The sequence below is a fragment of the Panthera uncia genome, chromosome A2, assembly GCF_023721935.1.
Source record: "Panthera uncia isolate 11264 chromosome A2, Puncia_PCG_1.0, whole genome shotgun sequence".
NCBI classification, from domain to species: domain Eukaryota; kingdom Metazoa; phylum Chordata; class Mammalia; order Carnivora; family Felidae; genus Panthera; species Panthera uncia.
Window position 1 is genome coordinate 138,183,838 of NC_064816.1, and position 18,466 is coordinate 138,202,303.

At 36.4% G+C, this 18,466-nt stretch overlaps 1 protein-coding gene across 1 annotated transcript in view; it reads right to left on the reverse strand.

The window, feature by feature from the left end:
• GRM8 (glutamate metabotropic receptor 8) overlaps positions 1-18,466 on the reverse strand; it is a 755,014-nt gene that overhangs the window by 274,954 nt on the left and 461,594 nt on the right. The window contains exon 6 of the mRNA XM_049641781.1: positions 28-228. Coding sequence (XP_049497738.1) covers positions 28-228 — 201 coding nt within the window. The remainder of the gene's footprint in view (positions 1-27; positions 229-18,466) is intronic.

Genomic DNA, 18,466 nt, shown 5'->3' on the forward strand with positions numbered 1-18,466 from the left:
ATGACAAAAAAAAAAGTTGTAACTTACCATTGAAATTGACAGCCCGAATGTAACCAAGTAGCTCTTTCCCGTCCACCGTACTCATTCGTGGGCAGAGACCAATGTATCCAGGGCAGAGATCTTTGTGCATGTTGTGCAGGGCATAAGCCATGGAATATACTGCATCAATTACAAATTGGACCTTTCCTTCCTGTTCATAAGATGAATCCCTCGCAATTCTCTCCAGCCCTGCAAAAATTAAAAAAAAAAAACCATCAATTGGTGTTAGATCCACTAAAACATGGCATTAGGGCTAAGATTTCCACATATGAGGCACACTTAATGAGACAAAACTATTTGATTTTACTCCCAATTATTTTAATCCTATACTTACTGAGTCAGGCTTTTAAACTGGGTATTGAATTTTTTATTTGGAAAGAACAGAAACTATTCCATTAGCAACAAAAAGATATTAACTAAATAAAAACATATAGTTTCATTATCTTTATTTCCACCTTATTGAGTCCTATTACATTGTACATTCTAATAATTACATAACATTCTGGTTGTGACTTGATCTTTTAAGCAAAATGTGCAGACTTTGTCCTTTTCATCTACTTCAATTCTGGGATCATCATTTAATTAGTGTCTCAAAGTAAGGTCTTTTTTCCCTCCTCCCATATCTATTCTTGTTTTGAATGTGCTTCATTTACTTGGGCACCCTTTTTGTATATATTAAATGACAGTATTTCCTTAAGTAAACCAGCTATCTTTAGAAGAATCATTCGACTTAACTTTTTTTCTTGAACTCAGTTCAAGAAGAAATGATTACTATAATAAGGTTAGTTAACATATCTACTACCTAATAGACTAACCTTTTATTCCCTTGTTTTTTTCCTTTCCTTTTCTTTCCTTCATAGGCACTTTCAAGTATACAATACAGTATTGCTAACCATAGTCACCATGCTGTACATTAAATCCTCATCAATTTCCTATTTTAATTTTCTGTTAAAAGGATGTAGAGCTCTCAAAATAATTGTCATTCAGAATAATTGTACCTGTGTTTGGGCATATTTAAGGCTGAGAATTGGCTTTGAGGATTGCCTTTAGCATGGTGTTTATCATTTAATATTTAATAAAAGCTTACAATTTAAAATGGAATATAAATTTGATATTAAAATCAGATAATGTATAATTAGTTATAATACAACATTCTCATTTTGAAGATGAGGAAACTGAGACTCATGGAGGAGGAGAAGTTCACTTTGGGCACAGAGGGCAGGTATGGAAGCCTTCCAAGGTCTCAGACTTGGAGCCCAATATTCATTCATTCCCCTGAAAAGTATGGTGAATGGCAAGAATGTGCACAAGAAAAAATTACAGAAATGATATTGAGGTCAGAACCAAAAAGGATCTCCCAGCACTTCCATACCCTACCAAACTTTATACATCCACTAACGCTTGGAGAGACCTAAAGCAAACACTTGAAACTTTCCCATGGAGGTCACTTGGTAACCTTTAAAAAATAAGTAGTCTTTAAGTTCAACAAATATTTTTCTTGAGACTAATTAGTCAGCTGAATTAAAATGGCTGTTTTATATTTGGGTTTTTCTTTATCTTTTTATGGTTATTTATTTATTTTGAAATAGAGTGAGAGAGAAAGAGCATGAGCAGGGGAGGGGCAGAGAGAGAGAGAGAGAGAGAGAGAGAGAGAGAGAGAGAGAGAGAGAGAATCCCAACCAAGTTCCATGCTGTCAGCATAGAGCCTGATGTGGGGCTCCACGTAGGGTTCGAACTTACAAACCATGAACCATGAGATCATGACCTGAGCTGAAATCAAGAGCTAGATGCTTAACCAACTGAGCCACCCAAGCGCCCCTCTATTTGGGTTTTTATAGTCTGATAAAACCACTGATTTTCTTGTAGATAAATGTGACAGTCAATTCCTTCATTCTATCCATCTAATCACTGAACATCTTTTCTTCTGGTCTTAATCACTTGTTACATGCTGATCCTTTAGATGCTGTTGGTTGGTTCCCTATTCTCTGCAGTCTGTCATAATGCTGAATTCTGTTCCTCCTTTTTAGACAAGTCTGTTCAGATTTTTTTGATGACTCAATTTTCCATTCCCCAAGATTGAGTCCCCTTTTTCTGTCCAACCTCATAATCCATTCATTTTCAACACCTTAACTATTACTATTTCTATGGTCTAGACATATATATTTGAATTCAAAAAGGTTGGTTTTAGAGTCCAAAACATTAGATCAACTTATAGTAATCAATTTAATTCATAATAGACTCTAGAAGTCTGATAAATTAGTTTTCTAGGACTTTCCTGCCAGCTAACTGCTAGCCCACATTTCCAATTGCCTATCATATTTCTATGTAGTCTGTTTCTATGTCAATCTCAATAGATCTAAAACCAGGCTATCATTATAGGGAATTACTTCATTTCCCTAAAACCTCCAATTGAGGGTTATATAAGTTTGGAAGCAGTGAGGAAAGACCAGTTCTCACAAAGAGCACATACAAGGTGCCAAAAGGTATATTGATTCCTTCAACCTGCATTAGCTGTATGATCTAAACTAAGATCCGTGCAGGTATGGGAGCACTATCTTCTCCCTTTCTCTGTGTGGCACTTTGTCTCCTGGGTACTAGGACAGCATTGCTATGTCCAGAAAGTCATTAAGTGACCTATGAAAACAGCCCTTTCAGCTTCTGCTAAAAATTTCTCTCCTGTAGTTTTAACCACGAAGTAGACAGTTCATAAATAAATATTGAAGAATGGTCACAGGAACCAAAAAAATGCAGTTGTTTCTTTAATGATCTTATCTGGTGACCAGCCACTCTGGTTAGTCCAGAATTGAGGTTGGTCTCAGGATACAGGACCAAACCCTCGATAGTCCTATGTAGACCAGCATGGTTGCTTTTGAAAAAAAGAGGCAAAATGACACAGAAATGTAATGATACGAGATGGAAAAAACTACTTTGAGGGTAGGTCCTTAGGTCTATAAGAAGATCCCAGTTTCATTTATTTTGCATCACTGATTTAATAACTGGAAATGAAGATATGCATCCAGAGCAGTTGTTCACTTTTTGATTATCTTCTTACGTGCAGATTCCTTAGGGTCACTCCAGATTTACCAAATCAGCATCTCCCAATGTGGGGACATGACTAATCTGTAGTTTGCAAATACAGACATCTAACTGCCTTAGTACAAGCTGCAATAACAATACCAAAGACCAGGTGGCTTATAAACAACAGAATTTACTTCTCATAATTCTTGAGGCTGGAAGTTCAGACTCAGGGTAACAGCCGGTGAAGGGTGTCTTCTGGGTTGCAGGCAGCCATTTTCCATTTTCTTATTATACCCTTACATGGAAGAGAACAGACTTCTGTTGACTTTTTTTTTTTTTTGAGAGAGAGAGAGAGAGAAAGTGCATGTGCATGTGAGCAAGTAAGTGGGGGAGGGGCAGAGAGCGATGGGGAGAGAGAATCTTAAGCAGGCTCCATGCTCAGCCTGACACAGGGCTCAATCTCATGACCCTGAGATCACGACCCTGAGCTGAAATCAAGAGTATGGCTCAAGGAACTGAGCCACCAGGCATCCCTCTGGTGACTTCTTTTAAGGGTACTAATCCCATTTATGAGGGCTCTATCTTCAAAACTTCATCTAATCTTAATTACCTCCCAAAGGCCCCACATTCTAATACCATCATATTAGGGGGTAGAATTTCAATATATAAATTTGGAAGGGACACATTAAGTCTGTAACATTAAATTTCCAGGTTATGTTTTTTGTAATTCTGCTCTGTAAATCCCTCTGCTACACACATACACACACACACCACACCACACACCACACTTCTGTGAATATTGTTTTTCTGATTTGTTTTCTTTTGTGTGCTTTAAAGAAAAGAGAGAATTTCTTTATCTCTATTACCACTGGGTGGAGTATGAACAGCAGGCATAGAAATGGCAAAAATGCCCAAGCCAAATTGATTCAAAGAAAGAAATGGCTGTGAGAACATTAAAGAATTTGGAAAATTTTCACAATCCATGCAATACATGTAAGAGATAGTTGTATACGAATGTTTTATATTTTTAAATTTACTCTATTCCAAAGAGTTCTGGATTTAACAAATTATGATATTATTTTAATGCTACTGCAACCTCACTACCAATTTATAGATATTTCTCAACATTCAATAATTGGGATAAAGTTATATACAATACTTTCCTGATAAATTTTAATGGAGATACCCTAATTTATTAGCATATTCTTGCTTGATTTTTCCTAAAACAATTTCAACTTCATACATAATGGATTTATAATTAATTCTCAAATACCATGCATATTATGAAAGGGACGTATTTAAGTTTTCACTTGTCAAACTATTTATCCTTAACTAGTTATAAACGAGTAGGATGGGTGGAGATTAAATATGTCCCAACTTTGCACTTCTTTTTTTTAATAAAAGTTCAGAAGGCTATCTAGCGACCATTGTCAAGGGAGTCAATGAACATTGTAAGACTCCATCAATCTATGTAAGTACATGGTGACAAACTAAAAGACTGAACATTATCACCATTTCTAAATTTTAAAAGAAATAATTTTATTTATTTCCGGGCCATTTAGACAATATATTTTTTTATTCCCTAACATTTCAACTTCATGACGACACTTAAAGATTTTACAAGAGCTACAGTGTGCTCCTTGCATCCTATATTTGCTTTTTTAATTCATCTTAAAGAGGAATTTAAGAGGCTGACAGTGAGTCATCAACTTAATTGGCTGTAAAGTTTCATTATGCTATAGTTTCTAAAGTTAGCACTAATGTATTGCTATAAAGTGCTAAATATTGTCAAAGGCTATATGTCAGCCATCTATTTAAAACACTGTGAAGTTGTGATGTGCTTTAGTGTGTAGCTTAAAATTAACAGCATATAGCAAAGTTTTGGCATGGTGAGAGATGAAGTCAGCCTCATAAATTTTATAGCAAGATTGTTTTATGTTTTCATTAATGAAATCTAAAACATCTGACTGTATCTCATGATCCTGGACAACAGAGTAAGTCCTTACTGGTCTAAGCAGTACCACATGCACCTCAATTAAGGTCTTTTGAACATCACCGTGTATTTTCTTGGTTTTGAAAAGGCAAGTCTGCTCACGTTTGCAAAGTGTGTATCTATGACAATGTGAGTTCCTAAGATGAGCTTGACGTGAATTTTAAATTCTTTGACTGACAGATAGCTGTTGAGCTTTGTTTTCTAAAAATTTCTCATTTCTCAGGGTATGGTTTAGTTTTACAGATTGAAATTAGGGTTATTTTCATTTTCCTGAAAGTATGTTAATGTAATGATGAGCCAATAAACCAGTGGATTCAATGAAGAAAGAAAGAAAAAAAAAGGAAGTCCTCTCAGTTGTTTTATTCCTGAGAACCCAAATATCCAATTGGTTCATCTTTTACTATAGTCCTAGCAGAAATAGTCCCACATTCTAAACTTGCAGGTTAAAAAGTATTTATTTAGTTTCTCCCTTGACTTTTTCTTAAGTAGGCAGCAACTATTTTAAAGAATTAAATTGTTTTCTTGCAGTCACTGTTGAGAGGATGCCGGGAGGAAAAAGAGAATCTGTGAGCTGCTAAGAACACATTTATGCACCTAGGACCAGATTTACAAGTCATTCTGAATTCCACAACAACCCCATATGCCTCGCTACCTGATGCACCAGAGAAAAGACCGTCATGTCCTACATCAAGTTTTCCTAATACCTCACACGTATGTACTAACTGCACAGTGGGTGACTGAAATCAGTGAACCACACCAGGGACAATCAGCGAGAACCAGAAAGAACGGCACAAGGAGTCGCTATCAAGTCAGCCAACATAAGACACCTTTTACTGAATTTAAACTGACTTGGTTTCAAGGATACAATGGGGGAAGGATGGGATAGAAGTACAAGCATATTCAATTATACGGGAATATCTCCAAAGCAGTAGGATTCACAGATGTAGTGTGTGCAACCCCAGACTGCAGGAGATGAGAACATGGGCCCCGTGGTGAGGCAGAAAGACAAACTGACTGAGAGAGGCAGCTGGCTACGGAGAAAGAAGACCGGCCAGTGGGGCAGACCTAGATTCAGGTTCCAGCTAACATGGCTCAAGGCAATTGGCCTTGGGCACATTCCTGAACTTCACGAAGCCTGGGCCTTCAGCTGGGAAAGTTGCCCTAGGGACCTCTGTGATGGGACACCCCATCTTTCCAGCTTCCTCTGCTTGTACCACCCTGCCTCTCCCAGCTCCACTGTAGGTCCTTGAATGTAACATAATTGTCCCACCGCTGGACTCACTTAGATGTTCACTCTGTAACTCTCTTCACTCCTTCCTGGATGCCTCTTTCTCAGCCTCCAAACTTCAGGTAAGCTGTCAAACCAAATTAGGCTGGAGCACTGATATTTAATTTTTAAAAATATAGCATTCCAGATCAAATCCTAGAGGATCTTTAATGCCATGCTTAAATACTGAATATTGTTCAGTTGGAAACAGAGAGCCATGACCAATATTTAAAATGTTTCTGGGAGTATGTGTGTAATAAATTGAAGCAAATGTAATTTGAAGGCAGACATACAAGCTGGGAGGCAGGGCAGATATAAGTTGAAACAGGAGGGGAAAAAATAATGAGAGAAAATATATTTCAGATGTCAAACTGACAGTATTTGGGCACCTGATTAAATATGGGAGTAAGAGTTGAAGGCAATCAACAACCCAGGGGTTTTAGGCTAGGTAGTAGAACACTGGTAGCATTAACAGAATTTGGAAAATCAGGTTAACAAGGTTTGTTTCTGACAGTTCTCCTACTGTATTAAGACCTCAGTTAAAATAACTGATTTTTAATACTCTGCAGTATTTATTATATCCTCTAACGGAGTATATAGACTTTATATAAATTTGTTGAATTATTTAAAGAGCAAAAGATCCAAATGTTTAGAGTAATCATGCAACAGTAATATGGCTGATCATTTATTTATGACATTGCAAGAATTTAAGCTGCTTTGGAGTAAAGTACCATTTGCAGCACTGTCTTGAGACCAATGGTATGAGAAGTCAAAGACCTGCAATCCAGTTCTGAGAGAATGACCCGCTGACTTTGTGTCCTTGGTCAAGTTATGAACTGTCTGGCATTTCTTTACTTCTCAGTAGAAATTAGATGACTGAACGAGATAATCAATCAGGGTCCCTTCAGTTCTAAGGTTCTGGATCCTAGGGTATGTTCTCTTATTTGTTTCTTTTTATACTCACTAAGATCACTGCAAGATTGCATAATGGTATGAGTGAAAAAATACCAGTAAAAATGATTCAAAACAGTTTGGGATATCAAGTTAACTGGGCTCCCATTGAGACCTGGAAATTCCACACTAACAAAATACCAAACGTCAGCCTGGATTTCTTTTCCTGTATTGTCAGTCTGGTTAACTGAGTCACTACATTTTCATTCCTCTTAGACTTGAGCTATATATCAAATCTATTTCCTCATGAAGGAGAAAAGTATCGGTTCTTTTGATCCAATGGTTAAAGAAACCAATTATGGGAAATAAGGTCAGAATAGTAAACGGATGCAAATAATTAAGATGGACAGGATCCTTCACAAATAGCATCTCATTCATCCTAAATTATTATTACTCCTTTTTTTTAATAAAGGAACTAAGCCTCAAAAAGCTGAATAATTCACCCAAGATCACACAGTTACGCAGTAAATGGTAGTCAAGTCTGACTCAAAACCTTGGCCATTTACTATTACACCTCCTCCTTCTTTGTGAAATTTTGTTTCTTCCAACTAGGGCTTAACTTTCCCTTCTCTGCTTAACTTCTAGCCATTAAACCCATGATTGATTTGTATCCTATGTGAAGCAGCAGGTAGAGGGTGTGTGTGTGTGTGTGTGTGTGTGTACCTTTAAAGAGTAGTGAACAGGAATTAAAGAATATTATAAAATAATATACACTTTTACAGAAATACTAATAAATATTAACAAATGGCAATATTTATATTAAAATATGCGAAAAGGGGAAATACATTTATATAACATTTTTCTGAAGTATAAACAATTGATCTTGCTTATAGATTTCAGCCATACACATGAGATAAAATCGGCATAATACAACTGAAATTCATAAGCAAGATGATTAGATATTTGCGGTGAAAACCAAAGCTAATAAAACTTATAAATTAATATTATAAAAAATAATAGAATATTTTAGCTCTGAAGGTGAGAGTGTATATGCATGGACGTGTCTGCCAGATTTCTCCGAGAAAGTAACATCAAGCTCAAAAGAGAATTCGACACCTAAGATTCTGCTTTGTACATTCTGCAGCAGGCTTTGTCAAGGACCTGTATAAGCAGATGTATTGGACTAATGAACTAATTTGAGCCAATACCTTATCTATTTACAAATGGCAGAGAAAATGAGAAGATAAGGGTCCTCTGCTGAAAGTCACTTGCTCTCTATTTCTTCTGTAATTTAAATATAGTCCCAAGAACTGAAGGCTCTTAGCTGCCTGAGGACACATCCGAGACACTTGTAAATCAACCCCTGAAGAGTGCTCCAGCAGCCCACAATGACTTCTCTCCTTTGTGTGCCTGGCAGGAAATGGAAAGTGCTTCAGGCACATGCCAGGTGTCCCCTTCAGGTGTTAAATTTTCCATGCAATGCCCTAGGGTTTTTAAAACCCTGAAAAACCTAAGGTAAGAGGCAACTAAGATTAAGAGTGTATCTTCAGGCAAAACAACCAGTTTTAAAAAAAGATGCTCAGAAGAGGAAATTATTTCATAGATATATCCCTAAGTCCCCAAACAAAGAAAAGGCATTTGATTAAATTCAGATAGTTGCATTTCTCTACATAATTATCTTAGATCCTGCATATCAGAAACAAATTTTGATTCAAGAGTGTACAAGATTATTGACAGAGTTAACTCAATAGTTAGTAGCAGAGTTTCTCTCTTGAAAGCATATTCAAACTCTCCCATAGAAGAATCCAATTTTCCTTCCATAAATCTCCTTTAGCAGACAGGACTTATAATGCCCCCTCCCACCCCAAAATATGTTATAGAGTCATTGCAGACCTTAAAATGTGGCTTAGAATCTGCCTTAAATTTTTTTTCTGATTTCAAAAGCTAATCAGTATTAGTAGAAATGTGAGAAAAAAGTATCATGAAGAAAATAAAGAATATTTATTAGCCCATCATGTTAACCACGATTTGCATAGTGATCTATGTCCGTTTGTTCAATGGATTCAAGTTTTGCATTTAACTCTTTTCTGATACTCAATGTGATACTTGGTGCAAAGTAGGGATCTAACATTGTTTTCCAAATTATGAGCCAATTCTTCCACACTATTTATTGAATGGATATTCTTTTCCCCATTAATTTATATAATGTCACTTTTAACACATATCAAACTCTTATACCTTCTTGGATATATGGCTGGAGTGTCTGCTCTAGGCCACTTGTCTCTTGACATGCCAATACAGTACTACCTTTTTGTTACAATTACTGTAATTTTATAATAAGCTCTACCATCTGTTCATGAAAGTTCTATCAATACTCTTATTTTTTGAAATTCTTGATAGTTCTCACAGATAAACTTTAGAATTATTTAAGCTACTTCCAAAAAAACTGGAGCTTTTATTAGAATTGTATTGGTTTTTAAAATTAATTGCAGAAGACTTGAAATAGCTGCAATATTAAGTGTCCCATTTGGGGACACAGTGTCTCCATTTATTCAAATCTCCTTTTGGAATCCTATGTCACTCATGCATTTCTTTTTAAAACCCCTCAATATTTTGTGTTTTCTAGCTTTATGAAACAATTTATTTCTTCATTTTATTTTTAACTGGTTAATCTTGGTATAATTAAATTTCAATTCATTCTTAATGCTCAACATTTTCTTCTCCCCTTATATAAACTCTATGCAACATAGAAGGCCCAGATTAAATTCTATCTCTCACAAAGAAATACAAGAAAAACGCAAAAAAAGAAGCATGAGTTCTGATATCAACAGATCAAGACTTGAGATCCTTCCTGAATCTCCTATTCTTTACTCACAGAATGGGAATTTATACCTATGATGCATGGCTGTAGTGAGAATTAAGTGAGAAAATGCAGGGCATCTAGCTCATTATATAGTGAATAAACACAACTATTTGTTCTGTGGGGCTACAACATACTTAAGCTTCTACAGCGTGCAATACTCTTCCAATTACACAAACAAAAGAAATCCCAACATGAACCCAGGATATATATTCATATACTCATTCAATAAATATGAAAGAGGCAACTTAGTTCAATGATTAGCAACAACCACTCTGCAGTCAGTCTGCCTGGGTTCAAATCCATAACACCATGTACTAGTTATGGGACTTAAAGTCTCTAATCTCTTATGCCTGAGTTTCCTTATCTGTCAAATGGGAATAATAAGTATCTCTCCCATAGGATTGTTGTCATAATTGAGTTAATTGTATAAGGCAGTCTGAAGAGTGTGCTGAAGACAGTAAATACTGTATAAGGGGATGTTGTTATTATTACCTTATTATCATCATTCAGTAAGCTTGTGTGATATATTAAGCACTGAGCTAGATACAATGGTAAACTAAAACTCACCTCATCGCTGATGTCATGGAGTGACACTTGGGGCTAAGATCTAATGGAAAAATGGTTGTGAATTAGAGGATAAAGGGAAGCAGGGGGAACACAAGAGGCAGGGTGATAGCACTGGCAAAGGCCTAGTGATCAAAGGGGTAAGAAGAGTATGAGGGACTGAAATAATGCCCAGGTAGCTGGAGCTGGGCAGGAAGGAGTGTGGCCTTCCTGATGAGGCCTGAGGCCGGTAGAGCAGATTAAGGGACTTTGCAGGCTACCTGGAATCAATCTGTCTTCTTCCTATGTGCAGTGGGAGGCCATTGGAAGGTGAAATAATTGGGTTTCCAGTTCAAAAAGAGCACTGGATCAGAAGACAGGAAGGAAGAAAGAGTAGTTAGAGTGGGCTGGTTGGGAGGTTGTTTCATAATCTGAACAAGGGCATATGGTGGCACGGGCTAAGGTGATGATGAAGATGGAGAAGTATAAATGCATTTGAGACATTAGGAGACATAATTAAAAGGATTTGGATGGAGCTAAAGAAAAGGGCGCTGCCAAGAGTGACTTCTAGGTCTCTGGCTCATGTATCTGGGCAGACCCTGCTGCTCAATGAGACCAACGATGCTGTCTAGGCCAGAAATATATTGTCCCTCCCACCAGATAATCACATTTTTGCCTAATGGGTGATGAAGATGGTGGATTTGTTCCTGTTAAGATAGGCCAGGGAAACCCCACTAGCCTGCACCTGAAAATTCTGTCTGCTCCCTTAGTGCATCAGGAATGTACCCTGCCTGATTTGTGGCATTTGTAAGTCCAGGTCAAGGCTTCTCCTGGGGTTCATTATTTGTATTATTATTTACAAACTCCCTAGGATGTGAACTACAACCCAGGAACTGGGAAAAGAGATGGCACAGGAATTATTTCCAAGACTATGTTACCGGTCAGCAACTGGCTTCAGTCATTCTATTTGCAAGTCATTCATCATACTCTCTCAGACATTCTCTTTGGGAAAAAAAAGATGAACAGTAAATAAGACAGTCTGCACTAAGCATGCACATAGGAAAACAGAACTTTCCCCCTTTCCACTCTCTCTAGTTCCACCTTCCCACTCCCCTACCCTCTCACTCTTAAAATTTTGTCAACAATGACATAATGCCACTATAAGAACACATACAATGAGACCCGAAAACTTGTAATTAATAAAATAGGAATGCTCGCATTAAAACAATCTTCAAAATGATCCTGTCTGCTCTTTTTATACTTCATGACATGACCTATCAGTGGTTTTAAAATCACTGTAGTGGATCACAAACAGCATATTTTTAGAAAACAAATCAGTGCATTGCACACAGTAACGGGAAGTGTTGTTTCTTGAAACTGTCATTACAGTTGCAAAGGCACCTGTGTACGGGGTTACCATACACAATAAATCACTAATCAAAAAGAGTTTGAAACTCACTGACCTAGTCCAGTCTTCTTATTTTACCAATGTTGAAACTGAGGCAGAGGAACATTGAGGGATTTTTCAGGTCTGACATATCATGAAGAGACACAGCTAGAAACAGAACCCTACCACCGAATTCCACGATTCTTCCCTTTATATCATGTTGCCTTTTTCAGCTGCATTTTCTCTCCCTTTGTAACTAAGTTCCATCGAGGATAAGTAAACCTTGAGGGTATCTCAAAGTGGCTTTGTCCATGAGGAATTGAAAGCCTTGAAAGAGATTAATTAAATCAATTATGAGAAGTGAATAACAAGAAGGTGTGGGTTACCGTAACGTTCTCTCATGCCACCATAAAAAGGATTATCGGTGAAAACCAACAACATTCAAAGAACCATGTTTTTTGGCTGAAAGTGTCAAAAATAGAAAAGCAAAGGGCTTTATAACAGGGATTTCAATTTAAAAAATAAAACCAGAAGTACCGTAAATATAAGATGCATATTCTTTAAATGAAAATTTTAGGGCATCTGTGTGTAATACTGGAGCACCCAGATGAAAAAGGAAAACAATCATTGCCTCTGTGCAATGTGGTCAATCCTCTGGGTGACTGACTGGGTCTTTCACTTTTCTTCCCAATTTTAAGGGTCACAGCACAGGCGTGGGTATAATGCCAGTGGCTGATTAAAGCAGGTCACAATCTGTCTGGGAGAGTTTCTATGCCATCCTTCATAGGGACAGGGACCAGACAAGATGACCTCTCTTGTTGCCTTCCAATTAATTCAATCAGCCTCTGCTTCTATCAGACATCTTCACGGATGCAGACCGTCCACTCATTTCAAGTCTTCATCAGGAATCAGTAAACACAGAGGCTGCAGACTGCATTTAGTGAATCAGCAGGATTCATTTTTCAGTCATCATTTTTGATTTACAACTTGTTTCTAAATATTATTTTCTCTCTCAATCATCTGAAACCTCATGAAGGACAGGGGCTGGCTCTGCATCCTCTGAGTACCCACTGGGCATAGCATGGTGCCCAAATCTGTCTTAGGTTAACATCAATGTTTGTTAAACCAATCTGAACTGAGTTTCGCTCCAAAGAAGGACATACCCATAAAATAATCCCAATTAGCTGTGCATAAAGCCTTCCCTTTTTAATATTTTGTGAAGTGCCACTCTAGGAAACTATATGGGATATAATAAAGTACAACTGGGAAAACTTTTTTTCAAATAAACAAAAGCTATGCCTTCTATTTTTATGTTCAAATAAATGTGCATAAAAGGTAGATATCGGTAAGGGTGTTTTGCTTCTTGCTTCTCTCCACATGGGCTGGTAGGATAATTTCCATAATAGAGAAAACAGACCATCTGAGACTAACTGCATCAGTGTTAAAACAGCAGATCCAAGATGAGGTAAGTACTCATTTCAAAACCCTCATAAATCAGGAAACTGTGGCTGTATTTCATCACTCCCTAAACAATAAAATATCAGTATTTATTAAGCAGAACTCCTACACACTGTTGCCTAAGATAAAAAAAAAAAAAATTGTAGCTTTTGACTAGGAACTTACCTTACGGTGGAAAAGGAGTAGATCTGTTTGACAAGTCTTTATTTTTTTTTTAATCTAACTAATATAAAGTGTGATGTCCTTAAGCATTACATATAAACTAAATTATCACTCATGATTTAGTGTGAGTCCTATCTAGACCTAGAAACTTTCCAAAACAGAAGTGGAATTCTGGCCCCATAAGGAGCAAATTAACCACCAAGGGTCTGTTCTGGCCACAAGCCCTGGTCTCACCTTGAGAGATAGAGCATGACCTTTTGGAATCTCTCATTATTACTCCTGTATACGAATGCCAAAAAAAAATTTTTTTGAAAATATTTTCATCTTTAAACCTTCAATACATGCAAATGCAAAAAAGAATTGAAAATATTTTCATCTTTAAACTTTTATCGCATGCTTTGAATATCAAAACACATTTTGTGCGAAAAATTATAAATAGAAATTTGATATATTTAGAACCAATGTGAAAATCATAGCCTGAGATGCTCTTTAAATTTAGTTCTAACAAATCTGCTTTTTGGATTCTGTTCTCAGTGGTTTATTTTTACTCCCCAAATTATGTTACTACCATCAAGGACTTGGATAGAAACAGGGAGCTATGATAAAGGAAACATTTAGACATAATGGCTCAAGTGTATAAATGTTCATAAACAGTCTTCTTTTTAGAAGCAGAGAGGAAGAGACCTAACATTTATCATTTCTATTATGAGCCAACCACCATGCTAGACAAATTGGATATGTTCTTACATAATTCTTGCAATAACTCCATGAGGCAAGTTATATTATTCCCATTGTTTTTTCCAGAAAAGAAAACTGAGTCTCAAGTTTAAAAGGCCTGCCCATTGTCACAGACATAGTAAGTTGGAAAGCCAACACTCCAAACTGTGTCTTGCTTTATAGTCTTACTCAAACTGTCTTGCATTACAATTCAGGTCTAAACAAAAAAAGAATGTGCCCAGGTACAACATAATGAATTTATATTAAGATATAAACCTGTTGCCAGATCCTTGGATAAACCTATCTCATTTAACATGACTCTAAGCACTTGGTAAACATCTGGCCTTTGACTTTCTATGACAGTCCTGTGTGCTCATCTTCTGTATGAAGTAGTCATTTTTAATATGTGAGTTTTATGATAGTCTTTCAATCAAATGCTTTTACGAATGAGACAGACTCAGGTATGGGAGTCATTTGGTAAACCACCCTCTCTTTCAGAGCCAACCTTTTCTTAGAAGAGCATTTCGGCTTCTACTCTCTCATTGCCATTCACATCTTGACTTCTATTTGTCTTCTAGCCCAACCAGACATCAACGCTGTCTGGGAAGAGACCATTGGCGGTACCTCGGTACTAATTCACCACTTTTCCACAGTATTAGAATTCATGATTTTTAGTAGGCATGTGGCTGACCAGAATAGACTTAATTTTTCAAACTCCTTTGTGTCTAAAAAGAGCTGCCAATAGGATTGTAAACAAATGTACAGGGTGGTAACTTTCAGGAACATTTTTTAAAAGACATGGATATGAACCCTTTGTCTCTATTATTTTCATCCTTTTCTCCATCTGGCCACTTAAAAGGCAAATGTGGTAACTGCAGTTCTACCTGCCTTCTGGAACCAGGAAAAACACCCTAGAGATAACAGAGTAGTATTAAAAAGCATAGGTACCTTAGGCCAGAGTAAAGAAGAGCCATTGCACCATTCCTGGACTGCCTCCTCTGGATTTTATCAGACAGAAAAATAAAGTTCTGTCTTGTTTAAACAAGTGCTATTTTCCCTGTTACTTATAGCTGGACATAATCCTAAATGATATACAACCATGATCTCTTTGTGTCTAAACTCAAGGACAATAACCCACTCACCACATTTTGAATTTTGATTATACTGGTCTTTATGAGGTAATATGAAACAGTAGGAAAAATAAGAAATTTATGATAGAAATCCCTCTACTTACTAGCTCTGTTAACTACAGCAAATGAGTTAACCTCTGTTGGTCTCAGCGTCTATATTGGTGAATAAGAGGAAATGACCTCCTACCTCAGAGTGTTGTTACAAGCAGTCAATCAAATGAAAACTACAATCTGTGTCCCCTTTTATAGATGCAGGTAATTTAGGATTACAGATTTTACACCTTTGACTTCAAAATACCTTTTAACCCAAGTACACCTTTTCTAGTTTTACCTACTCACGGAATTAATGAATATTCCGATGTTCTTCAAATAAATCAATTGTTGTTTATAAAATAAACAAGGGGAAAAAAAACCTTTCAAGGCATTCTCCTCTTTGTGGTTTTTAAAATCATCTCTGTATCCTATCTGATTTTAAGACAATGTCATTAATGGCCTGCAAGAGCAGGGACCAGTTTATTTTCATTTGTCATTTTATTTCCATGTGCCCGATAACATCTCAGTATATGTTAGTGTCCTCTATCCACTTTTGCATGCTAGTCATTCCCATAGCAAAGGGTCTTTCCCGGGGCCATGAAAAGTTGTGAGTAGATTTAGGCCCTACCTCTACAAGCCACTTCTTGTGGCAGCCTCTTGTCCTTTGCTTTGTAAATACAAACCTACAGCCAATTATGTTCCTTGATAAAGACTAATTATTCCATTCCACACTTGTATAGCCTAATAATAAATATAATAAATGAATGGACTCAAGAGCTCACTAAAGTTATTATAATTAACATGTATAGACATTTTGTCAATCAACTGGATATATTGGTCTAATTTAGAAGATCAGATTAACCTGACAAAGTGTTTTTGATCTGCATGTCTGTTTTTCATTTTTTTTCTCAGTTAAGTTCACAGACAGAGTAGTTTTCAGTGCTGTATCTTTCTTATTTTGCAAATGCTATTTTGCTCACACTATTGGCTATTTCTGCTCACATAGTTAGGACTCTAACCAACTTATGAAGGAGACTAAGTTAGTATCCAGTGCCTCAAGCCTCTGCAGGCTTCTAGATCATTTTTTTTCCTTTAAATAACCATTCTTTCCCCTCATCCCTGTCCAACAAGTGCCCAGCATCAGCAAGATAAATTGGTTTGCAAAGAGATATTAAATAGTTGATAATGTTCAAGGTGTTCCACACTGAGTGGACTTTGTTTACATGCCTTCATTTCTTTAATGTAAATCATCAGTAGGTGTAGGTTGGAAACAATCACCTAATTTAGATGACCATTTATTTCAATTATCCCAATGATGACCCTCTTCTCAGATTTCCAGGAGTCAACAAAAAGAGTGGAGGGAGTAATAATAACTCTGACTGAATTTTACAATACTCCTTTTTGACACACATTTGAAATTTAATGTGTAAGCACATTTAACTTTTAAAAAAATCCCCTACATATTATTTTATTAATAAAAATTCTACCTTTTTTCAGAAGTAAAAATTCACTATTACAAAATAAGTACAGAAAAAAATATCAAGTCAATTACTGCCTTTTCTTCTTAATCTAATTGAAAGAAATGCCCTTCAAGATCTTTTATTCCTATTATATTTGCAAAATGATAAATAAAGAGAAATTTCCATTCTCTGTGATCAATTTTCCAAGTGGTATTTCATCTTCTTTCCTAATTAATTTGCTATTTATTGGTTTTGCTCTTTTTTTAACTTCTTCATAATCATCCCTGGCTTTTACATGCTGTGGCACATACTTGCGTGCTTTATTAAGTTGGTAGATATCTTAGTTCTATTTTTGGATATTTGATCTCTTCTGCTTATTTTGTAGATCATCATACCCCAAATATGTAACTTATTCAACTGAGGTAAATTCTACTAAAATATAATTTTTAGTAGCTTCACTAATTTTCAGAGAAATTCCCCAAAATTTTATCTTGCTATCAATTTCATTCTCTTAAACAAAAGATGTCAGCTGAAAACCAAATGAAATTGACTAAGGATGAGGGGGAAATATTGATCTAATTCTTTCTATTTGAAAGTATCAGATTAGAAAATGCACTTGCTCTATTTACTTTCTTCAGTGACTCTTTGGTCAAATCTATAAAAAGGAGCAAAAGCCATCTGCAAAGTGTATAATTTTTTTCATTAAAAAATCTCTTTCAAGATAAGGTGCATTCAGGGTGGCTACCCTACGACCCAACAATTGTACTACCAGGTATTTACCCAAAGGTTACAAAAATACTGATTAGAAAGGGCACATGAACCCCCAGTGGTTATAGCAGCATTATCAACAATAGCAAAATTATGGAAAGAGCCCAAATGTCCATTGACTGATGAATTGATAAAGAAGATGTGGGGTGTGTGTGTGTGTGTGTGTGTGTAATAGAATATCACTCAGCCATCAAAAAGAATGAAATCTTGCTATTGCAACGACGTGGATGGAGCTACAGTGTATTATGTGAAGTGAAATAAGTCAGTCAAAGACAAATACCATGGTTTCACTCATATATGTAATTTAAGACATAAAACAGATGAACATAGGGGAAGGGGGAAAAAGAAGGAAGCAAACTATAAGAGACTCTTAACTGTGGAGAACAGACTGAGGGCTGCTGGAGGGGAGGTGGGTGGGGGGATGGGTTAAAGGGGTGATGGGCATTAAGGAGCACACTTATTGGGATGAACCCTGGGTGTTATACCTAAGTGATGAATCACTAAATTCTGCTCCTGAAACCAATACTACACTATTGTTAACTAACGAAAATTTAAAGAAAATTTGGAAAAAAACGCAGAAAAACAAAAAAAAAAATTTTTAAATCTTTCAGATATTCTTTATATATGTCATTCCTGGTTCCCAAAACTTTATATGCTTTTTGACATTTCCTAATGGACTTATACTACATTGTCCTGAATATTCCTCCTATTTCAGAGTCATTCAAATATTTCCTATG